This window comes from Sturnira hondurensis, unplaced genomic scaffold (genome assembly GCF_014824575.4).
Source record: "Sturnira hondurensis isolate 20B ecotype Veracruz unplaced genomic scaffold, ASM1482457v3 Scaffold0021354, whole genome shotgun sequence".
In the NCBI taxonomy this organism is placed as follows: Eukaryota; Metazoa; Chordata; class Mammalia; order Chiroptera; family Phyllostomidae; genus Sturnira; species Sturnira hondurensis.
This window is the reverse complement of record NW_028093985.1, coordinates 35,429,203-35,452,116: the sequence shown is the minus strand read 5'-3', so window position 1 is coordinate 35,452,116 and position 22,914 is coordinate 35,429,203. Positions and strand designations below refer to the sequence as shown.

The window sequence follows — 22,914 nt, the reverse complement described above, 5'->3', positions numbered from 1 at the left end:
GAGGACCAGCCGACTCCCCCAACTGTCGCTGTTGGGTTGGGTCCCCTCACTTCGGCGCGTGCTTCTCGATTTTCCCCGGCGCAAAGCCCGCCCACTGCACACGCTGACCCCCCACTTCCGCTCTCGCCTCCCGCCGAACAAAATGGCTGAGGAGCCGGAGACGGTGCTGCAGCTCCCTCCCTCAGGTGCGGCTGACAGCGAAGGAGCTGCGGACGTCTCCCCAGGAACAGCCACTCCGGAGCCTCCTTCTTCCGCTGCAGTCTCCCCGGGTACAGAGGAACCTGCCGGCGACACCAAGAAAAAAAGTAATATTGAAAGTAGTTTCTTTCTGGGCAGAGGTGGAAGGTTCGGATGGCTTAACGCTAGGGATGGCGGCCAATAAAGAAGCACAATTGAGAGAGCACGTCCCAGACGTGGTTTTTGACCAGTCAGGATAGAGGAAACGTACTTTTCGGCTTTGAAGACTTTTGAATTGAGTCCCTTGGAAAGCCGTTTCTGGAGGTACCTTGGCAGTGTGGTGCCCGGTACTTAACTTGGTTGCCACAGTATTTGTGACACTGCAGTCTTCCTTGCAGTTGGCCAGACGTCGAACTGAGTGGGATCTCGGTAGCTCCAGGTACTTTACACGATACCTGGTTATTAGAATAATGATTTAAGATGATAGGGATGGTGGGTGGCACGTGTGCATTAGAATCCCCGCCTTCCTACTAGTTGCAGTTTTTTATGCAAATTGCGTATGAATTCACTTTTTGAGCTAAAAAACTGAAATTTTGTCCAGAATGAAGAAATGCTAAGGGAAAAGTAGTGGCATAGGAATCGCCTTTAAAAACAAAAATGTTTGAAACCTTTGTGAATCATTTCATTGCTTGAACTAGCTGTCATCAACCCTGTATTGCTTGAGAATTAGTTTGCCATTGTAAAATACAGAAATTCCTCAATTTACTGGTTCTGGAGTGCTTTGTATACAGTTGCTGATGAGAAAATCAGCAAATCAACACCTATAATACAGAGGTTGACCCTGGGCCTCAGACAGGTTTTCTCAGTCCGTAGTTTTAGTGTAGGTATGGGCATATTTTCTGCTTAGTGATCTCAAGGCCTGCCCTCAGAATTCACTTGTTTCTGCCATGAAGGAAAATTGTCTCTCTCAGCACTGTCCCCCTTTGAAGTTACACTGCCTCTACATTTGGGGGGGAATCTGTTCTGTCATTTCCACATGATGCATTACCAGGGAAACAAGCCCTTGATTATTTTTATAGATAACTACCACAGTCTTCCTTCAGTAGAATTCCATGAGTTTTATACCCCACCCCGTTTTCCATTTTATTGTAAGCAGTAACATATTTTCAAAGGGCTTGTTTTAATCTCTGTCAGTCTTAGTCAAAAGTTTACTACTTGATGCTGAAGATAGCCTTCTAAAACAGTGGCTAAAAAATAATGACCTGTAACTGGAATATGGCTTGAGGTTATATAGCATGTTTTCTTTGGTTTGCACAGTGTATGTATGTGTGTCTGTGTGTGTATGTGTTTGTGTATATATGCCCTCATTTAAAAAATGGTTCTTTTTCTGACTTCCATGAGCTTAGTTTGTTTAGTTTCCTTAGTAGAAACTAAGTAAGACTTAGTTTTACTTAGTAAAACTTAGTTTCTAGCTATTGAATATCTACCCTGAAAGTGTCATCCTTTTTTGAGGATGCCTTCTGATGAAAGGAGCTTAGCTAATTCATTCATATACCATATCTGGGTTAATCTATGGAAGAACAAAGATTAAAACAAAACGAGGTTCTTGGTCTTGGCTTCACATTAGGATCACGTGGGAGAGCTTTTGAATATACCTATGCCCAAGACCCTGCTTTAAAAAGATTCGAATTTAAGTCATGTGGACACCTGTATTCTTGTAAATTAAATTGTTACCCCAGTTGATTCCAATGCTTACTAGAGTGGAGAACTAGAGGCAAATCACCTTTAGAGTAAAAAAAAAAAGTTATAATTAGAATAAATGTGTCCTCCTTTAGCTTTTTTTCATTCAGTAGTACAATTCATAATATTTTCTGCTTCACTTTTTTTAAAAATTAATTATCTTTAGAGGGGAAGGAGAGAGGGAGAGAAACATCAATGTATGGTTGCCTTTTATGCATCCCCTTCTGGTAGTTAGCCTGCAAGGAACCGGCCTGCAACCCAGGCATGTGCCCTGACTGGGAATTGAACCGCGATTGTCTGGTTCACAGGCCCGTGCTCAATCCACTGAGCTACGCCAGCCAGGGCTTGCTTCACTTTCTTGAAATGCCCAGTTGCAACTGAGTTGTTGGTAGCCTCAGGGGATTGAGGGAGTATGGAAGTAAGGTATTCAAAATTCCTTCATTTATCTTCCAATTTATTCCTCTTCTCTAAATAACTGAAACTAGAATTTTTAAGCGAAAAAAGGAATACAAAGTTTAGCAGAGAAAAATACTGTGTGCATTTTGTGCTCTAAGTGCTTTCATTATAAGGAGTAAACTTGAATATTTATCTCTGACCCCCTTAGGTCCCAGTTTTTTAATACTACTGAATGGGACTAGAGGGATGTACTAGAATAGAATTAACTTTAGAGGGCAGCAATACACTATTTTGCTTTCAGTGTTGCTTTTGAGTGTAGATAGACTTTTTCCTTTTTATTGAATTTACTGGGATGACATTGTTTAATAAAATTATACAGGTTTCAAGTGTGCAATTCTGTAATACATCATCTGTATATTGTATTATTTGTTCACCTCCTCCTCCCCTTTTTTTAAAGCATAGTAAGTTCAGGAGACAGATTCATAGTTTGGCTTTGTATTTTGGATTATTGAAACCTTTAATTTCTCTAACTGAATTTTTTGGGCCCATAGTTGTCTTTTCTTTCTAATAATTATCGTGTTCAGGTTTTTTTAGGAAACTTGGTGTTTGCAACACGCACAAATAAATTACCTATAATGTCATTACTAAGAAGTAGCATTTTGGTGCGTATTCCCCATTTATATGAATTTGTGTTTGTGATGGTTTTAATGAAATTGAGGCTTTATTATATGTACTGTTTTATATTTAGTACATTTTGATAACTGTTTCTTAGTGTTAAATATGCTTTTGTAATATGTGTTCTTTAATGGCACCTTATAATCTAAAGGTTCAGTGAGTATGAGTTGTGAGCTGATACTATTCTAAACACTTTAGGTATATTAATTCACTTAATCCTCAAAACAACCTTATGAGATGGGTGCTATCATCTTAATTTTACAAGTGGAGAAACTCTGGCACAGAGAGATTAAACAGTTGATATCCCTAGCAAGTGGCAGAACCAGGATTTTGAACCCAGGGATTTTAGAGTGTGTATTCTTTACTGAATTATATAAATTCTATCATAGACTATAATATCCTTTATTTAACTAATGCTGTCTAAGTATCCTTGTTGGCAAACCATGGCTGGGTAGCTCAGTTGATTAGAGCATCACCCCATACACCAAGGTTGCAGGTTCAATCCTCTGTCAGGGTACATACAAGAATCAACCATGAATGGGTAAATAAGTGGAATAACGAATTGATGTTTCTCTCTCAAACTCCCTCCCTCCCTCCTTCCCTCAAAAAAAAATCTATCCTTATCTTTACCTCCGTGTGTGTATCTCTCCCCCCGAGATATATATACAGATATGTATACACATGTATATATGTATTGTTGGATATTTAGGTTTACCAGGGTTTTTTCCTATAAAAATAAATGTTTCAACAAAAGTGAAGTCCTTCTAAGTGAATCTCTTTACATCTCATATTTTATTAGTCTAGATTCCTAGAATTATTATTAGTAGTAGTATTGAGTCAGTGTATATTTCTAATGTAATGTATTGTATTGTTCTCAAAAAGGGTATACCATTTTGTATTCCCAACAGTTGTGTCACGTACAGTATTATACTAATCTTTACTAATTTGATAGGTGAAAAGGGCCGTGACTCTATATATTTTATATATTTATTGATCATTTATGGTTTTTTCCCCAGAATTGTTAAAATGACTCTAAAAGATTATTTCCATGGGGAGACCTTTGTGGAATTATAGAATCAAAGGGGAAAAAAACAAAAACACAACAAAAAAGAATCTTACCTAATACTTGTACATCTTAGACATACCTCGATATCATAAATGTTGGGTTGGCCAAAAGGTGCTTTTAGTTTTTTCCCTAAAATAAGAGACACATTTTTTATTTTCACCAATAACTTAATTGATTTGGATATTTTGAGTATGCTGGTTATCTCCCACTATTACCTTCTAGTGTAGAGTCCAGGGGTACTTAAACATCTTCCAATGCACGAGACAGCCCCACAGCAAAGAATTATTTGGCCAAAATATCAGTAGTACCAAGAAACTTCGCAAATCACTTTTGACATGTTCAGTCAGTCACAGCACCTTCTCCATAACAGCACAAAATTTTTTTTTTGCGATTCAGTTGTGTTTTTATCTTTCTACATATATTTTATTGATTCTGCTATTACAGTTGTCCCATTTTGGCTTCTCCATTTCCTATACTATTCTTATCTTCCCTCTGTCTGTTTTGTACCTACTATTTATGCTTCTTCCCTGTACCTTCTCCTCCATTCTCACCCCTTCCTGCTGATAATCCTGCATGTGATCTCCATTTGTGTGATTCTGGTCCTGTTCTAATTGTGTGCTTAGCTTTTGATTTTGTCTTTCTTTTAGGTTCAATTGTGAGTTGTCATTTACTGTTCATATTTTTTATCATCTTTTTCTTAGGTAAGTCCCTTTAACGTTTCGTATAATAAGGGCTTGGTGATAAGGAATTCCTTTAACTTAACCTTATCTGGGAAGCACTTTATCTGCCCTTCCATTCTAAATGTTAGCTTTGCTGGATAGAGTAATGTTGGATGTAGGTCCTTACCCTTCATGACTTGGAATACTTCTTTCCAGCCCCTTCTTACCTGCAAGGTTTCTTTTGAGAAATGAGCTGATAATCTTCTGGGAACTCCTTTGTAGGTAACTGTTCCCTTTTCCCTTGCTGCTTTTCAGATTCTCTTCTTCTCTTTAATCTTGGATAATGGAATTATGATGTGCTTTGGTGTGTGCTTCCTTGGGTCCAGCTTCTTTGGGACTCTCTGAGCTTCCTGGACTTCCTAGAAGTCTATTTCCTTTGCCAGATTGGGAAGTTCTCCTTCATTATGTTTTCAAATAAGTTTTCAATGTCCTACTCTTCCTTTTCTCCTTCTGGCACCCCTATGATTCAGATGTTAAAACATTTAAAGTTTTCTCAGAGGTTCCTAAGCCCCTTCTCATTTCTTTGAATTCTTGTTTCTTCATTCTGCTCTGGTTGAATGTTTATTTCTTCCTTCTGCAGATCATTGATTTGAGTCCCAGTTTCCTTCCCATCACTATTAGTTCCCTGTACATTTTTCTTTATTTCACTTTGCATTGCCTTCGCTTTTTCCTCCATTTTGTGATCATATTCAACCATTTCTGTGAGCATCCTGATTACCAATGTTTTGAACTCTACATGTGATAGGGTAGCTATGTCTTCATCACTTAGTTCTGTTTTTGGAGTTTTCATCTGTTCTTTCATTTGGGCCATATTTGTTTTACTTGGCACTTGTTACATTGTAGTGGACAGAGCCTTAGTATTCACCAAGACAGAGCAACCTTCCTCCCAGCATTGTGGGGCTGTCTGTGTAGGAGGGGTCAAAGAATGAACAATGCCATTTGCTCAGTTCTTGGTGACTTTTAGTCACTTCCCCCACTACACATAAGAAAATTGGACCCTTTTGGTGCTCATTTCTGGTGGGTGGGTTTAGGTACATTCTAAGACTCCCCTGGTCCTCCAACAGCCTCTTCTGTGAGGCTGGGAGTTTCTCCTGCTGCTTCAACCTTTATCGGTTTTTATACCCAGAGGTTTTGATGCTTTCTTTCCTGTGCTGGGACCCTGGCTTACGCCACCTGTCTCATTCCCCAAATGTTTTTCCTATGTATCCGCATGCAAATGTGGGACCACTAGCTGCCACCTTGCCTACCTGGTCCTCCAGCTGTTCTCTCTGCCCCTCCTACCAGTCTGGATGCGTTTCCCTCTTTAACTCCTTGGTTGTCAGACTTCTATACAGTTCAATTTTCTGGCAGTTCTGGTTGTTTTTTGTTTTTAAATTTGTTGTTCTTCTTGTTTTGGTTGTGGAAGGAGGCAAGTATATCTAGCTATACCTTCATCTTCGCTGGAAGTCCTTGTATTTACCCTTCTTGAAGTAATAAAGCATAATGCACTGAAAATGTTACATATCTTCTTCCATCTTTAATATTAAAATGACTGCACACAAATTTACCAGTTTTGATAAGTTTTTTTTTATGACAACTGTCACAATACAGTGTAACAGAATTGTTTTGAAGTAAGTTAAAGACAACTAACTGTACTAGAGCCATTCCAGGAAAAAAAAAAACGAACCTTTTGGCCAACCCAATATATAAACTTAAGTGCAGATTAAAGGTTTCATTTCACTTTAGATGTTTCCATGCAATTGTCTATTTCTTTTCCTTTTACAGTTGACATCCTGCTAAAGGCTGTGGGAGACACCCCTATAATGAAAACAAAGAAGTGGGCTGTAGAGCGAACCCGAACCATCCAAGGACTCATTGACTTCATCAAAAAGTTCCTTAAACTTGTGGCTTCAGAACAGTTGGTATGAAACCAGTGGTGAATATTTTTAAGCAGTAATTTACAATAGTTACTAGGCAACAATCAATAACTGTTGTATATAAAAATATATGTGGAGCCACATATGTTACTTCAGTATGTTATTTCTTTTGTTGATGGAATTTCTGTACTTTTTTGAAGAACTCTCTGGGGAACCCTGAAATGAAATGAATTTTAGATTTACAGTAGGATTTTTTTTAACCTACTGTATTGGTGGTTTTATGTGTGTTTTGGGTTTTTTTTTATTTATTTTTTTTGTTTTTGTTTTTGTTTTTTGTTTTTGTTTTGTTTTGTTTTTCAGAAAGTCACTGAATGCCCATGCAGAAAAGTCTATTGTGGAACATTGATACAGAAATTTTTAGGTTTTAAAATTTGTTTTGATATTAGTGTTGCTTTCTTCTCATTCATTTTGAAGTAAGCTATATATCTTTGCTATACATTATGGAAGGATTAAGAGATATTCTTATTTCATATTTATAGTAGATGTTGAGCACTTTATGGTAGCAGTTGTAAAGATCAATAGTTTAACTGCCACTGGTTTTTTTCCTCACCTGAGGATGTGCCTTATTGATTTTTTTAGAGAGGAAAGGAGACAAAGTGAGAAACATCCATCGGTTGCCTCCCATACATGCTCCACCTGGGGATCAAATGTACAACCTTTTGGTGTACGGGATAATATTCCAACCAACTGAGCCGAATGGCCAGGGCTGAATGCCACTGATTTTTAACTTGGTCTTCAACTACAAAAATTTAAATGTCTATAGGTATTTGGAATGTTGTTGCATGTTAATATATCAGACACGTTTATCTTGACCAATATTAATATCAATATAAGAGTTTACTGTACATGGCTCTCATAAAATGAACATAGGTGCAAGAACAAGCACAGCTAGATCAATCATTAGAAGTAATTTGAGGTAAAAACAGTATAGAGCCAGAGGTTCCTCCAAAGGAACTTGTTTAAAAGTATTAGGGATGTTTGAGTTTTGTAGTTGACCATGTTACTCTGTGACCAGACTGGGAAATGCATCTGTTTTATAAGAATGCCATATAGAATTTAATTAAATGTTAGAGATGGGCAAGAAGATTATTATATCATCCACAAGCATATGGTAGTTAAATCCTCAGAAGCAGAGGGCCTTCCCTAGAGTCCAGGTCTAAATGGACGACATACACCTGAGAAAAATGAGCAAAGCGATATCTCTGTGTGAAGAGTTGGGGAGGTAGGAAACTAGAGGAACACCAAATAATCAAGACACTGCTTTTAGCCATGGCTGGTGTGGCTCAGTGGATTGAGCACTGGCCTGTGAACGAAAGGGTTGCCTGTTGGATTCCCAGTCAGGGCACATGCCTGGGTTGCGGGCCAGGTGCCCAGTAGGGGGCATAAGAGAGCAAACCACACATTGATGTTTCTTTCCATCTTTTCCTCCTGTCCCCTCTCTAAAAGTAAATAAATCTTTTTTTTAAAGACACTGCTTTTAGGAATTTATAATTAGAAGAAAAGATGAAGCTATGCTATGTTGTATGTTAACATTAGTCTTGACTTTTTCTATTGCCTATATCCAGTAATCTGAAAGAATTTGATTAATATTCACATATGTTAGATTGAATCATGTAAAATTGTCATTAACTAATCATTTTAAACTACAAAAACAGCAATTGTTATGGTTCTACCTTAAACCTCTATAGTGAATCTGATTATCCCTTTTATTTAATCAATAGGAAACATAAAAGTAATGTTTTGTCACTTTTTTAGATTAAACCAGAACTTACATCTTCTGACTTTCATCTAGCTGTACGCTACATTATTTTAGCAAAATGGATGTTAAAGAAAAAAAATAATACTAGGGATTTAGGGAAGATAGCAGTGGTGTCAGACGGCATAGTTGAGCCCTGGACATTGTGGCTCAATGGCTAGAGCATCATCTGGTAACCGAAAGGTGTTGGGTTTGATTCCTGCTCAGGGCACATACCTAAGGTTATGGGTTCATCCTGATCCAGTGGCAGGCACAAGTGATACCTGGTCCCTGTGCAGATCCCCAGTCTGGGCGTGTACAGAGGCAACTGATCAGTGCTTCTCTCACATTGATGTTTCGCGCTCTCTCTCTCTCTCTCTTTTGTTCTCCAAAAACAAGTGAAAGTATCCTTGGGTGAAGATTTAAAAACATAGTTGAATCTCCAAATTCCCACAAAAATGTCAACTAGATGGCAAAAGCAAATACCCATGTCTAGTATTTATAATAGAACTAGATGACAAATATCCTCATGAACCTTTAAGTGCAAGTTTGTGGAGACAAATCACCAACAACTGCACCCAAGTGGTATCAGCATTGTGCTGCAAGGAGCAAGCAACAGGATTGGCATCTAACAACACTGAGAAAGGGAAAACCTGGAAATGGCTAGCACCTGTTTACTGGAAAGTGCAGTAGACGTTTTAAGAATAGTAGCTGAAATTGAGAGGGTTTCATTCTCTCCCATAGTAGGTTATTACCATATATCTTCACTAAGGTGAACTGAAAGGACTGGAGCAGTCTACCTTGCAAGAGCTCTCAAAATAAATTCAGTAAAGCTCCTTCCCTTCCAGGACAAGACTCTACACTGAGGAGGAGCTTCTAGAAGTGAGTCAAAATTAAACAGAGTAGGCACATGAGAGAGAAAGGAAATAGAAGGACCAGATCAAAGTGGAGGGAAACAGAACAGTCTTCAAAAGTTGAAGACTAAAAGAGAAAAAAAAAACAGAAGAGGGCATTCTCTAGAGTTAGAAAAAACACTCAAACCTCATTCTTTAGTGTTCAAAAGTTGAAGACTAAATTCATATAAAAAACAAGCAACAGAAAAGTGTGAAGGTCAAATCCCATATAATGGTATTGAAGATAACAGTAAAGAAAATGTGAAATAAGGATTTTCTATACAACAAAAGTGACTGTTAATCAGGACACAATTGTTAGTAATGTGTAAGACTCGGGGAATACTATTCCCAAAAGCCCTCCCTGAAGAATCTACTAGGGAAAGAGCTTTGTAGCAATGAAAATAGTTTGAGAGACATCACTTACAGACCATTTAAAAACAAAACCATTATTCTTTAAAATAATATTATCTTCCCAAGTTCTAACATTTAGTAAAAGATTACATTTTGAAATGTTTACTTCCATGGAATTTTAAACTAGCTAAATTGTTTTTTTTTTTAACTTTCAGTTTCTTTATATTAAATATTTAATGTTCTTCTATTATAGTTGTCCCAATTTTTCCCCTTTGGTTCTCTTCCATCCAGCCCACCTACTGCTCTACAGTCAGTCCCCACCTTGTTGTCCATGTCTGTGGGCCATTCATACATGTTCTGAAACTAGTCACTTCCTCCTCTTTCCACCCTTATCCCACTCTCCCATCCCCCTGGTCCCTGTCAGTCTGTTCCTTGTTTCCATGTCTCTGATTCTACTTTGTTTTGTTCATTAGATTCCTCTTATAGGTGAGATCATATGGTATTTGTCCTTCACTGCCTGGCTTATTTCACTTAGCAAAATGTTCTCCAGTTCCATCCATGCTGACACAAAAGTAGGAGTTCCCTATTTTGTTCTGTTGTGTAGTATTCCATTATGTAAATGTACCACAGTTTTTTGATCCACTCATTCACTGATGTGCACAAAAGTAGGAGTTCCCTATTTTGTTCTGTTGTGTAGTATTCCATTATGTAAATGTACCACAGTTTTTTGATCCACTCATTCACTGATGTGCACAAGGCTGTTTCCAGCACTTGGCTACTATAAATAGCACTGCTATGAACACAGGGGTGCATAAGTTCTTTTGAGTTGGTGATTCAGGATTCTTACGGTATAATCCCAGCAATGGAATCGCTGGGTTAAAAGGTAATTCCATTTACAGATACTTTGAGGAAATTCCATACTGTTTATTCAATAGCTGTACTAGTCTGCATTTCCACCAACAATGCACTGGGGTTCCCTTTTCTCCACATCCTCACCAGCACTTGTTTGTTGATTTTATGATGGCCATTCTGACCTGTGTGAGGTTGTATCTTGTTGTGGTTTTAATTTGCATCTCTCTGGTGGCTAGTGATGCTGAGCATCCTTTCATATGCCTATAGACCCTCTACGTATCTACCTTAGAGGAGTGTCTATTCAGGTCCTTTACCCATCTTTTTAATTGGATTGTTTGTCTTCCTGGTGTTGAGTCATAGGAGCTCTTTATATATTTTAGAGATCAGACTTTTGTCTGAGGTGTCATTGCCAAATATGTTGTCCATTACAATCAGTTCCCTTTCCATTTTGTTCATATTTTCTTTAGCCATGGAGAAGAATTTGATATAGTCCCATTTGTTTACTTTTTCCTTTATTTCCCTTGCCCTGGGAGACATACCAGCAAAAATATTGCTGTGTGAGATATCTGAAATTTCCTGCCTATGTTCTCCTCTAGGACTTTCATGGTATTATAGCTTATGTTTTAGTCTTTTATCCATTTTGATTTTATTCTACAGTATGGTGTAAGTTGGTAATCTAGTTTCATTTTTTTGTATCTACCTGTCCAACACCATTTATTAAAGAGGCTATTTTTGCTTCATTCTATGCTCCTGTCCCCTTTGTCAGATATTAATTGACTGTAGAGACACAGGTTTATTTCTGAGCTGTCTCTTCTGTTCCATTAACCTATATGTCTGTTCTTGTTCCAGTGCCACACTATTTTGATTATAGTGGCCTTGTAGTATAGTTTGATATCAGATACTGTGATTCTTCCTACTTTGTTCTAATTTCTCAAGATTGTGAGGCTATTCAGGGTCTCTTGTGGTTCCATATAAATTTTTCAAATATTTGTTCTAGATCTGTAAAACATGTTATTAATATTGTAATAGGGATTGTGTTTAATCTACAGATTGCTTTGGATAGTATGCACATTTTAATGATGTTAATTCTTCCAACTCATGAACATGGTATATACTTCCATTTATCTATATCTTCCTTCCTTTAATTTCTTCAGTGTTCTTGTAGTTATCCAAGTATAGGTCTTGGTTAAGTTTATTCCTATGTACTTTATTTTTAATGTTGCTGTAGTAAATAGAATTTTTTCCTAGATCCTAATTTCTTATAATCCTTTGTATTTCTATGGTATTGATTATAACTTCTTCTCTTTCATCTGATTTTATTTATTTGAGTCCTCTCTCTTTTCTTCTTGATGAGTCTGGTTGAAGACTTGTTAATTTTATCTTTTCGAAGTACCAGTTTATGGATTTATTGATCCTTTAAATTGTTCTTTTAGTCTCTGTGTCATTTAATTCTGTTCTGATCTTGATTATTTCTTTCCTTCTACTTGTTGTGGGCTTTGCTTATTGTTGTTCCTCTAGTTCTTGTACATGTAAGTTTAGGTTTTGTATTTGAGACTTTTCTGTCTTTTATAGGTGGGCCTGTATTGCTATGAACTTTCCCTCTCAGGACTGCCTTTGCAGTGTCCCATAGGTTTTGGGCTCTTGAGTGTTCATTTTTATTTGTTTCCAGATACATACTGACTTCTTCCTTGATCTATTTGTTAACCCATTCATTATTTAAAAGCATGTTACTCATTCTCCATGAATCTGAATGTTTTTGCTTTTTTCCCCTTGAGATTGGTTTCTAGTTTCAAGCCATTGTGATCCAAGAAGATGCTTGATATGGTTTCAGTTTCCTTGAATTTGTTGAGGCTTGTTTTGTGTCGTACCATATGGTCTCTTTTTTAAAGTATTCCGTGTACACTTGAAAATAATGTATATTTTGCTTCTATGGGATGAAAGGTTCTGTATATATCGAATAAGTCCATTTGGTCTAGTATATTATTCAATGTCACAATATTCTTGTTGGTTTTTTTCTAGTACAATGTCAATTATTGGCAATGGGGTGTTAAGATCCCTTACAATGAGTGTGTTGCTGTCTATATCTTTCTTGAAATCCTCCAAGATTTTCCTTTTATTTTTGGATGATTCTGTCTCGGGTACATATATGTTTACAATGGTTATTTCTTCTCGATGGATTATTACTTTTAAGTTTTATATAGTGTCCTTCTTTGTTTCTTTTTATAGCTTTTGTTTGGACATCTATTTTGTCTGTGATGAGTATTGCTACCTCAGCTTTTTTTCATGTCCGTTTGCATGGAATATTTTTTTCCATCGTTTCCCTTTCATTCTGTGTAGGTCTTAAGTTCCGAGGTGGGTGTCTTGTAGGCAGCGGGTCATATTTTCTAATCCATTCAGCTGCCTTATGTCTTTTGATTGGAGCATTTAATCCATTCACATTTAAGGTTATTATTCATAAGTACTTACTCATTCTCATTTTTTCCCTTTGTACCTGTGTGTGTGTGTCTGTCTCTCTCTCTCTCTCTCTCTTTCATTTATCTTCTTAAAATAGTCCCTTTAGCATATCTTGCACTGCTGGTTAGATGGAGATGTATTCTTTGAGCCTTCTTTTGTCTGGGAAACTTCTTATTTAGCCTTCCATTTTAATTGAGAGCCTCACTGATTAGAGTAGTCTTGGTTGCAGGCCTGTGCTGTTCATGACTTGGAATATTTCTTGCCATTCCCTTCTGGCTTGGAGCATTTCCATTCAGAAGTCAGCTGCTAGCCTTATCTGGGGCTCCGTTTTATGTTACTTCCTGTTTCTTCCTTGCTGCCTTTAAAAATCTCTCTTTGTCTTTGAATTTACCATTTTAATTATGATGTGTCTTACAGTGGGCCTCTTTGGGTTCCTCTTGATTGGGACCCTCTGTGCTTCCTGGACTTCTGTGACTTTTTCTCTCATCAAATTAGGAAAGTTTCCATCACTACATTTTCAAACAGTTTTTCTATCCCTTGTTCTTCTTCTCCTTCTGGTATCCCTATTATATGGATATTATTATGTTTCGTGTTGTCCTGCAGCTCCCTTATATCCTCTTCATTCTTTTTTAATCTTTTTCATTTTGTTGCTCTCTCTGGAGTTTTTCCTACCTTGTCCTCCAAATTGCTGATTCAATCCTCTGCTTCATCTAGCCTGATTTTCATTTCTTCTAGTGTATTCTTCATTTCAGATATTCTATTCCTCATTTCCTACAGCTTTCAGTGATAGAGTGTCTTTACTCTTTCATGCTGATGTAGTTCTAGTAAGTTCCCTGTAGCTTCCATAGAGTACCTTGTAGTTCTCACTGAGCTCTTTGAGGACCCTTTTAACCATTTTTTTAACTCGGTGTCTGACAGATTGCTTGCTTCAATTTCATTTAGCACTTTTTCTGGGGATTCCTCCTTTCCTTTTGATTGTGTGTATTTCTTAGTCTCCCCATTTTAATTTGCTCTTCTTGTTTCTTTCTGTGTATTAGATTGATATGCTTTAACTCCCTGTCTTCATGGAGTGACCTTCTGTGGTGAAAGAACTGTGGGACTCAGGGGTACAGTCCCCTTAATCTTTGAGCTGTTGGGATGCCCTTTATCCCATTCATATATTCTCTCTTGTTGTAATTTGGTTTTGGCTGTTGAGTCATCTTTGGTAGGGTTTTTCCTCTGCATCCTGTCTGAGAGTCACATTGCCCACCATGCTTTGTATGATGTCGTACAGGTGCTGCCAGAACAAAACAAAACAGCTCAGGAAACAAAACCCACTCTTGCAGTAATAACCCCCACCACATCCACACTATCAACAGCAAATGACCAAATAATAATAAAGGTGTAAGGAGATTGACTATTATAAGAAAGGGAAACAAATATGAGATGACTAACTGAAAGAAAAATAATTTTAAAAGGGTAGAGGAAGGAAAAATAATAAGAGTAGGGAATAGAAACAAGGTAAAGAAAAGAATTTACATTGTAATTAAAAGGGGAGAAATAAGGCAATATGGAGTAAGAATAGGGAAGAGTATAGTATGAGGTTCAAGAAAAAATATTTTTGAACAGTAGTGAAAAAATCAGGAACCAAATTGGAGAAAAAGATCCATCACAGCAATACCAACAACAAATGAGCAAAGATTAATACTGGTGGAATGGGAATAAGGAGGGAGGGAGGGAAAGAAAAGCTAATGGGATAAGTAGAGGAAAGAAAAATGATTTTGAGAGAATAGAGAGAGAAGAAATACTAAGAGTGAGGAATGAAAATCAGGCTAAGACAGGGAAAAGTAAAATTTAAAACAACAAAGGGCAAGGCGAAGGCAAAATGGAGTAGGAGAGGAAAACGGTACAATTTGAGATTTGAAATATGAAAGCAGTGAAGATCTAAGAATAAAATTGAAGAAATGCAACAATAACCACCATATCAACAGCCAACTAGTGAAGATTCATAAAGGTGGAACGAGAATAACAGTATTTTAAGAACGGGAAAAAGAATGTGAGATGACTAATGACAAGAAAAATGGTTTTGAGAGGCTAGAGAGGGGAGAAATAGTAATAGTACAGAGGGGAAACAAGTTGTAGCCAGAGAAAAAATAAAATTTAAAGCAATAATAAGAGGGAGGAAGAACATAAAATGGAGTAAGAGAAGGGAGGAGCAAAATAAAAGATTTGAAGTAAAGTAAAATAAAAAATTACTGAAATAATAGGCACAAACTTAAAGGAAAAGAAATGAATCTTAAAAAGCTATGTAGGAGAGAAAATAACGCAAATAGTGAAGAAGACCATGGTGGAATTCATCTCTGTAGAATCCAGTGTTTACCACTGTCTTCTTTTTCTGTATCCACCCCTAGTAATGTCAGAAGGTATCCTAGTCTGGCTCTAGGCAGCCTGTTCAAGACTATAAATGATCCACACTGGATCACCTTCAGATTTGGCTGGTCCCCTACTATTCTGTCCTGCCTGCTTCCAATCAGCCTAGGGCCCAGGAATGGCTCATTTAATGACCAGAAAGGACTGCCAGTACCTTTTCCACCTGTCTTCAGAGGGGGCTTCTAGTGCCATAGCGGGGATGGGAACCCTGGGTCACCCCCAGGGGATGCTCTTCAGTTTTCCGGGAAGATGGTGGGAGTGTTTTCCTGCTTCTTCACCACATGACTTGCTCTGTCCCAGATTCTTTCCAACAATGTATGGTTCTTGGTGAATTGTCTGTCTGTTTCCTGTGAGGAGCTAATCTGTGTAAAAGGGGCAGCTCTTTCTGCTTGGCACAGACAATAGGTCTGTCTAGGCACAGAGGCTGGGGGTCCCTGAAAACCCCCCTTGTTGCACCTGTCTGTAATCTCTCTCCGCTACTGGTTTCAATGGATCATGGCCTGAGGAAGAGTGTAGCTGTAGTGTTTGGTAGAAAGGGCCCCTTCAGAGCTTTGAGCTTTCCCCTGCAGATTTGCACTGAGCAGATATTCCAGAGCCTGGCCTCATTGATCTGCAGAGCCTATAATCTAGCTGTTGGGGGTTGGGCACACCTGCTTGTGAGGTGACATGTCTGGTTGCAGTGAATGTCAGGTGTTCAGTTCCTGGCAGGTGCACATGAGCATAGGGTCGCTGCTGAGTCTTGAGTCTTGCCTCAGCTCCTCTTTTAAGAGGAGTTCCCTCATTGTAGCACCAAACCCTGGGGAGCCTGTTCTCCTCATGCTCCCCTCCACAAAAAGCACAAAGTCTCTCTTGGTCAGGTCTGTCCACAGCCTGATAGAGCCTCAGGCAGTTTTAGATGAAGTTTCTCAATGGATCTCTCCTGGATGGTACTGGGAAGAGTCCCACAGCAATACTATAACATGAGGTGGTGGCAGGGTGCTCTCCCTGCTCCCACCTGTAATTGTCAGCCTCTGACGGGCCTGCTCCTGCCATGCTACTTCTGCAGCCAGCACTGCCCTCACTGTCTCTCTCCTCCCCCAGAGCTTGCAGCTCCTGGGCCAAACTGCAGGCTTCTCAGTGAGATTCTATCTCATTTGCAGTTCCCATGGTGCTTGGGGTCAAGGAGGCGATAGTCCCTTCCCCATTAAGTACCAGTCCCCAGACCCTGGCTCCTGGTGGCTCCTGGTGGCTCCTGGTGGCAGTGGACTTTCAGTTTCTGACTCCTGTTACAAGTCACATTGAGTTCTGTAGTTCTTCTTTCCCCATAACACTAAAATCATCTTACTTTTGCCTACAACATCCTAATTACTCTTTTCACCTAGTTAAATCTTATTTATCATCTCAAGGAGGCATTCCCTGATGCTTTAACTAGTGCCACATCTCTGTGTACTACACACCTTGTTAGATGCAATTTTCTCATCTATAGTCTTATCTGCATGTGCCTGCCTCTCCAGTAGACTGAAAATTCATTAATGGAATATATAATCTTCATATGCCACACCTTGGGCAAGTCCTATGACATAATAGACACTCAGTTTACTGAAATAAAAACTGCCATTGGGAGCCTTTCTCATGTAAAATGTGTACCAGAAGAGAAATGTACCTAACAGTTCACTTATAGTTGAACTGCCAGGAACTAAAGGTAGATTCTTATATTTATGTTACAGAAACTCACATTTAAATGCACACTGATCTCTGTTAAGTTTCTAAAGTTTTTGTTAGCACATTATTCAGCCTTAACCATGAATTGATACTTATTCATTAACTGTTTTAAAATAATAATTAAAACTGTCTACAGACCACTCATACCAGCAACTGATACTATCTCATTTTATCTTTCCCAGCAGCCCCAATAGGTACTATTATTTTCCATATTTGTAAATAAGGAAACAGCCTGAGAAAAGTTAACTCCATTTAGAGCCATAACTCAAACCTAGATCTACCTCAACAGAGCCTCTGTTCTTAATTACCACACTGTATCATCTAAGGGAGAAGTGTAAACAATATTTGTTTTTGTCAGTGACCCAAACAGTGTCTGTCAACCATCCCCTTATTCTGATGCTGTTGGGTTTTAAAGAATATGGTAAGCCCAGGAAATTTTAGTCTTAGGATTTGACTGTAGACAAAGAAAAATTGAATGTGGTACCTGCAAGTAATATTTTTGTTTTCTAGAAAGAAAATTGTCAAAAGCTACTTTGACACTGGGACCTTTTGTTTCAATATCTTCAGGAATTTTTTCAGGACAGGTTTCTCCTATCTGAAACGAGCATTCCTATAAAACCTTTCTTAAGCCAAAATGGCATGAAACAAATAAGCAATTACCATTAATTTATATGGAAAAATTTTGAGCATACCCAGACTCCCCAAAATAGCCTACAAAGTCATATTAAATACACCAGTTATATCCAATTTTATGCTAAGCATAACACTTTACAAGCTTCCTTAGGCTTTCTGGTATCTTGGGAGACAGCTTGTTAATTAATGCTCAGATGCTCATAGACACAATCCAAAGCTTTAGTGGCTTATGCTGAGATGCTGCGTGTAGTTCCCCATAAAAGAGCTGGGTAGGGCCAATCTCACTGCTTCTGTAATAGCTCGCTGCAAAACATGCTAAATGCTATTTTTGCTTTCTTCAGAAAAGTGAAAATCCTCTTCAGATTTCTTCAGTTAGTGAAAACTGGTACTAATGTAGGTCTTTCATAACATAAACTTTGGAAAAGCAGAGGATACCTTTGCTAGAATGTTTTAGTAAAAACAAGACTAAACTGAAACATTGAACAACGAATCCTTTAAAGAACAAAGTTATAAGGACATTAGGTTTCAGTTATATAACAGTCCTTTTTAGCTACAAATGAGTTTACAGTAGTACACCCAGCCAGGAGCTTAATACTTTTAAGAGTTTTCAATAGTGGTAAAAGTAAGAAAAAAAATCCAACTCTGTATGTCATTTACCCAAGAAAAGTGCACAGGCTATTTCAAACATTAGATCTGATTTTAAGCTGTGTCTCTGAAATTTTGTTAGGAAAAATTCTGTCCTTAATTAATGACTGAGAAAATTAATACTCTTAATAATTTATTGAATAAACCTTCAAGCTATTTGTAAAAACAACATTTAAAAGTTTTTCATTATAATAAGAGGGAATCGCTGTTCCAGGAAAATATATTCTATTTTCCTCCAGGAACGATATGATCTTCATAAAGATCTCATTAGATGACTAATTTGTGAGAATTAGAAAAAGGAATTTAGAGAAGCTTTCTTCAATTCTGAAGACAAAGAATTTTAAATAACTGGCTGATTGGACCCCAGAAAAGTACAAATTAATCAGGATACCATTAAAAATGAATCGCTATATATTTTTTTCTTGCAGTTTATTTATGTGAATCAGTCGTTTGCCCCTTCTCCTGACCAGGAAGTTGGAACCCTCTATGAGGTAAAACATAACTGCTTTATTTTCTTAATGCAAGATGCACATCTGTGAATAGTATGATTATTAATCACATCATTATTTTAAGAGACTCTTCTTAATTGCCTTTAGGGGAAAAAAGATTACTTTCTTGTTTTCTGTTACTTCTCTAACACCTTAAACATAGCTAGATCTCAGTAAATTATACCATGATTAAAGAATTAAGGAATGAATAATATAGAGGATGACTTTGAAGTATGCCCAGAAAGTAAGGTCTTCTTTTTACCTAATATGTTTCTCCTACATTGTTTATATTAAGCAGTAATCCAGATTTGCCTCTTAAGAAATTTAAAAGGAGGCTACATAAGAACGACTTGTTTTAACATTCTTACAGCTTCATGGCAGTAATTATCATAGTACATAGACACATTAACACCACTAGTTCAAAACAGTATATACATTACAGTTAGAGGTGTAAAGAAGGGACAGGATTAAATATGTAAGCCTGTCATCCATGCCTATGATGTTTAAAGGAGAAGTTTTATTAAACATTGTGATTACTAATATGTGTCCAGTAGCAACTTGCATCTCTTGAGAGAAATAGCTTTACAGATAATTTACATGTACATTATATGAGGATATTTATGATACATATAACATTTCTTTTCTTAATTTTTGTCATTCTTAGATGAAACTAAGTTTAACTTACTGCCTTTTTTTTCTTTTTGTAGTGTTTTGGCAGCGATGGTAAACTGGTCCTCCATTACTGCAAATCTCAGGCATGGGGATGAACTACAGAAAAGATCTTGATAACTAAAATGAATCTTCAGAAAGGAAACAGCTCTGAAAAGTTTGACACTTTTGTCAAAAGACTTGTGAATATGATCTACTCAGCATGTTATCTGCTATGACCCATGTTTATGCATGTTATCCATGGAGTAGATAGACTCAGGAGAATGTAATTTGCATTACAGAAATCATGATAAAAAGATTGACATGAGAGTATACCCAGTACTACAACTATTGCTCCATATATGTCTCCAAGATATTGATAAGGAGACTAAGATTGTAAAAGGCCTCTTTGTCACCAGTTCTTAAAATTATTTACTTGTAGAATTAACACTCTGCTGATTGTTTTTCCACTGTAAAAGTCAGTTTTGTTTACTAAAGGATTCTTTTTGTGCTTACTCTGAAAGTTCAGTTTGTTCAATGTATGGGATATGCCTGTTCTCATTTATATTTATACCTATACAGTATTATGAAACAAAATCTCGTTGTCCTGCTGGTTGTATACCTTACAAAGTCCAGTAGAGGGCAGCCTAGCTGGCAGAAAGAAGCATTTGGTTTTACATCTTTGCCAAATGATAATGGAGGAAAAAAACTGTTCCTGCTCATTTCTAGCAAACATCTACCCAAGACAACATATATATTGACACACTGGAAGACTGTTTTAAAGAATATGCATCGTTTAGATTTAATTATTTTGTTTGGAAACAAATTTTGGACAAATTTTAGTTCAATCATTTGATGACTCTTGAATCCCAGTGGTTATAGCTGTGGTGATATTCTGTCTCTTATTTTTAGTGTCAAAAGTGCTCAAATGAAAGTAACAACATTCTTGAATTTTTTATAATGAATTTTTTCAACTTGAAAATGCTTAGAGAATAACTGGAAAAAACCTAGTTTTTATGTGTATTTCATGGAGTAACTAGAAAGTACCTTTTTTCTAATGCTATTAGATTAGCAATTGCTTGAAGTAAGATATAACATTTTTCTCCATTCTGTACTATATTTGTAATCCAGTATTTAAAAAGTATCATCTCACTGATGTATGGAATCTGAAAAACTGAAAAAAGGAACAAAAAAACAGACTTACAGATACAGAATGACTGGTAGTTGCCACAGGGTGGGGTTGTAGAGCTATGGCCAAAAATGGTGAAGGGGATTAAGAGGTACAAACTTAGAGATAAGTCACAGGGGTGTACAGTACAGCATAGGGAATGCAGTCAACAATGTGACAATAATTTTGTATGGTGACATGGTTAGTAGACTTCTGTGATCACTTTTGTAGGGCGTATAAGTATGAAAACTCACTATGTGATACACCTGAAACTAATATAATATTGTATGTCAACTATAATTAAAAGGAGCTTTACATTCCAGAATAAAAATTAGATGTGAAGCCAAAAAGAAAAAAAGTATTTTAATAAATTGAATGGAATATCCAAACAGGTCTAAAGTATGTGCAAGAATTCTAAGTGTTTATTTTCAAAGGTAATGGGCATGGTATGGTTTTGTCAAAGGACTTTGAACTACACTTATGTCCCTTAAATCCTAGAATGTATTTTATGGTTAATGATCTGCCATACATTAGCATTAAAGGATACTAAGGAACAATTGAGTTTATGGTGATCGAATCACTGCTCAGATCTCATTTTCTGTCCTTGAATGAATTCTTAAGTCCCCCTATACCAATGTTCCTGTGTAGTAACTTATTACAGCTAGTAGTTAGCAGTGGAATATTACAGGTTAAATTGTGCAAATTTATCTTATAAAACTGGGTCAGAAATTTATATATATGTTGAAAACTGGAATGTGTATTTTCAAGTCATGTATGTTGGATGTAGAAAAGAGCTGTTCTTTAGCTTCATCCATTTATAGTTTATTGAAGGATGTAAATATATTTATATGCATATATAGTTAATAGCAAAAATTATTTACCTCATATTTACTACTAAGGTTTCAGGTGTGGAATATTTACTACCTCAATAAGCAAAACTCCATTTTGAGTTTGTGGCATCAATTGTTCATTTTTAATCTAAAGAAGTTAGTAATTGATTAAATCTAAGGTTAGTTAAATGTGTATATACCTTGCTTGGTTTTTTTTCCCTAATAACCTTGAAGAACATTGTATAGGGCTTTACACTATTATAAATCGTATTTATACTATTACCCCTTAATCCTTACCCAAAGAGTTAATCTCTTTATGCTAACTTTGCAACATCTTCTTGTAAGCCTGGATCCCATCAAGTTATTTGGTGACTAGAACCTTATACGCAGTTCACAAATATTTTTGTAGTTGTCTGGTTTAAACTGGTAACTGTAATTGAACTTGGAATGGGGGAGAACTGAACCTTCAGGTCATATTTTGTTTTCCTTGTTTATGAGAAAATTGATGTCAGTTATGTCATGCTTTACATTACTGTGCAAAGATGACCTACAACATACAGAGTGTATGTAATTATTAGAATGTTGTCCTTCTATCTGTGAAGGTATCTACACCAAAGTCTTCATTATGAGTTTCTCACACTTAAGATATACGGTAAGCTAAATAAGATTGGATACTTCCTAGAATCTAATTTTCTAGACTTTCTAATGCTGAAGCCACCTTAAATATCATCTACTCTAATCACACTAGAAAACTGAAAGAAGCTCAGACTGTGCCTTTCATCATACTGCATTAGTCAACCAGTTGTGTATAACCCAAACTAGGAAAGTGCAGTGTTCAAGGGGTATGAAAATCACCGTTCATGCATCTTCTACCTCATTTTCCAAGGACTATAATATACTGGGTAAGCTTCTGGCACCAGGGAGGTCAGCGACAGACCACATCGTGGAAGAAAAAGTATTCGGAAAGCAGTGCGGCAGGTGTCCGTACTGCTGCAAGAGTTACAAGTGCTGTTTTCCTACATTACTCAACCCACACTGTTCCCTGAACCTGCCTCCTTTTTTCTGTTTCCTACATCTCATATGTTTCCATTGTGGAAGTGCACTTACCTTCACCCCGTCAAATCCTGCCTCCACTTAATTCAGATTTTAACTTCCCTAAAGCTTGTCTGAATCAGTCAAGGGAGAGATGCTCTCTGCCTCATAAAAACAGTTATAAAAACAGTTACAACAAACTACCACTATTACAGCACTGCTGTGTACTGCATCATAAGTGTTGTGTCCAACACCCTTTCATGATTGTAAATACATATATCCCTAAAAATAGGACTTTTTTGTTTTTTTATTTAGTACCCGTATGCATAATACTTAGTATGTTTCCTTATGCATACCCAATCAATAATTCATTATATATTGAGTGG

General features: G+C 37.1%; 1 protein-coding gene across 2 annotated transcripts; it reads left to right on the top strand.

Annotated features, from left to right (window-relative positions):
- Nucleotides 1-10: 10 nt before the first annotated feature.
- Nucleotides 11-22,912, top strand: ATG12 (autophagy related 12). Of its 2 annotated transcripts, XM_037032301.1 has the most exons (4): nucleotides 11-305; nucleotides 6,538-6,674; nucleotides 18,791-18,853; nucleotides 19,558-22,912. In XM_037032301.1, the coding sequence occupies exons 1-4, from the start codon at nucleotides 143-145 to the stop codon at nucleotides 19,615-19,617; spliced, it is 423 nt and encodes a 140-aa protein (XP_036888196.1). In that variant the 5' UTR covers nucleotides 11-142; the 3' UTR covers nucleotides 19,618-22,912. The 2 variants fall into 2 exon arrangements, with proteins under 2 accessions (XP_036888196.1, XP_036888197.1); XM_037032302.1 differs by lacking the exon at nucleotides 18,791-18,853 and having other exon boundaries at nucleotides 51-305.
- The last annotated feature ends 2 nt before the right edge of the window (nucleotides 22,913-22,914 follow it).

Coding starts and splice junctions, on each gene's coding strand:
- ATG12 (XM_037032301.1), top strand. CDS start 143: ATGGCTGAGGAGCCGGAGACGGTGCTGCAGCTCCCTCCCTCAGGTGCG. Junction 306..6,537: donor CGGCGACACCAAGAAAAAAA/GTAATATTGAAA, acceptor TTCCTTTTACAG/TTGACATCCTGCTAAAGGCT. Junction 18,854..19,557: donor AAGTTGGAACCCTCTATGAG/GTAAAACATAAC, acceptor TTCTTTTTGTAG/TGTTTTGGCAGCGATGGTAA.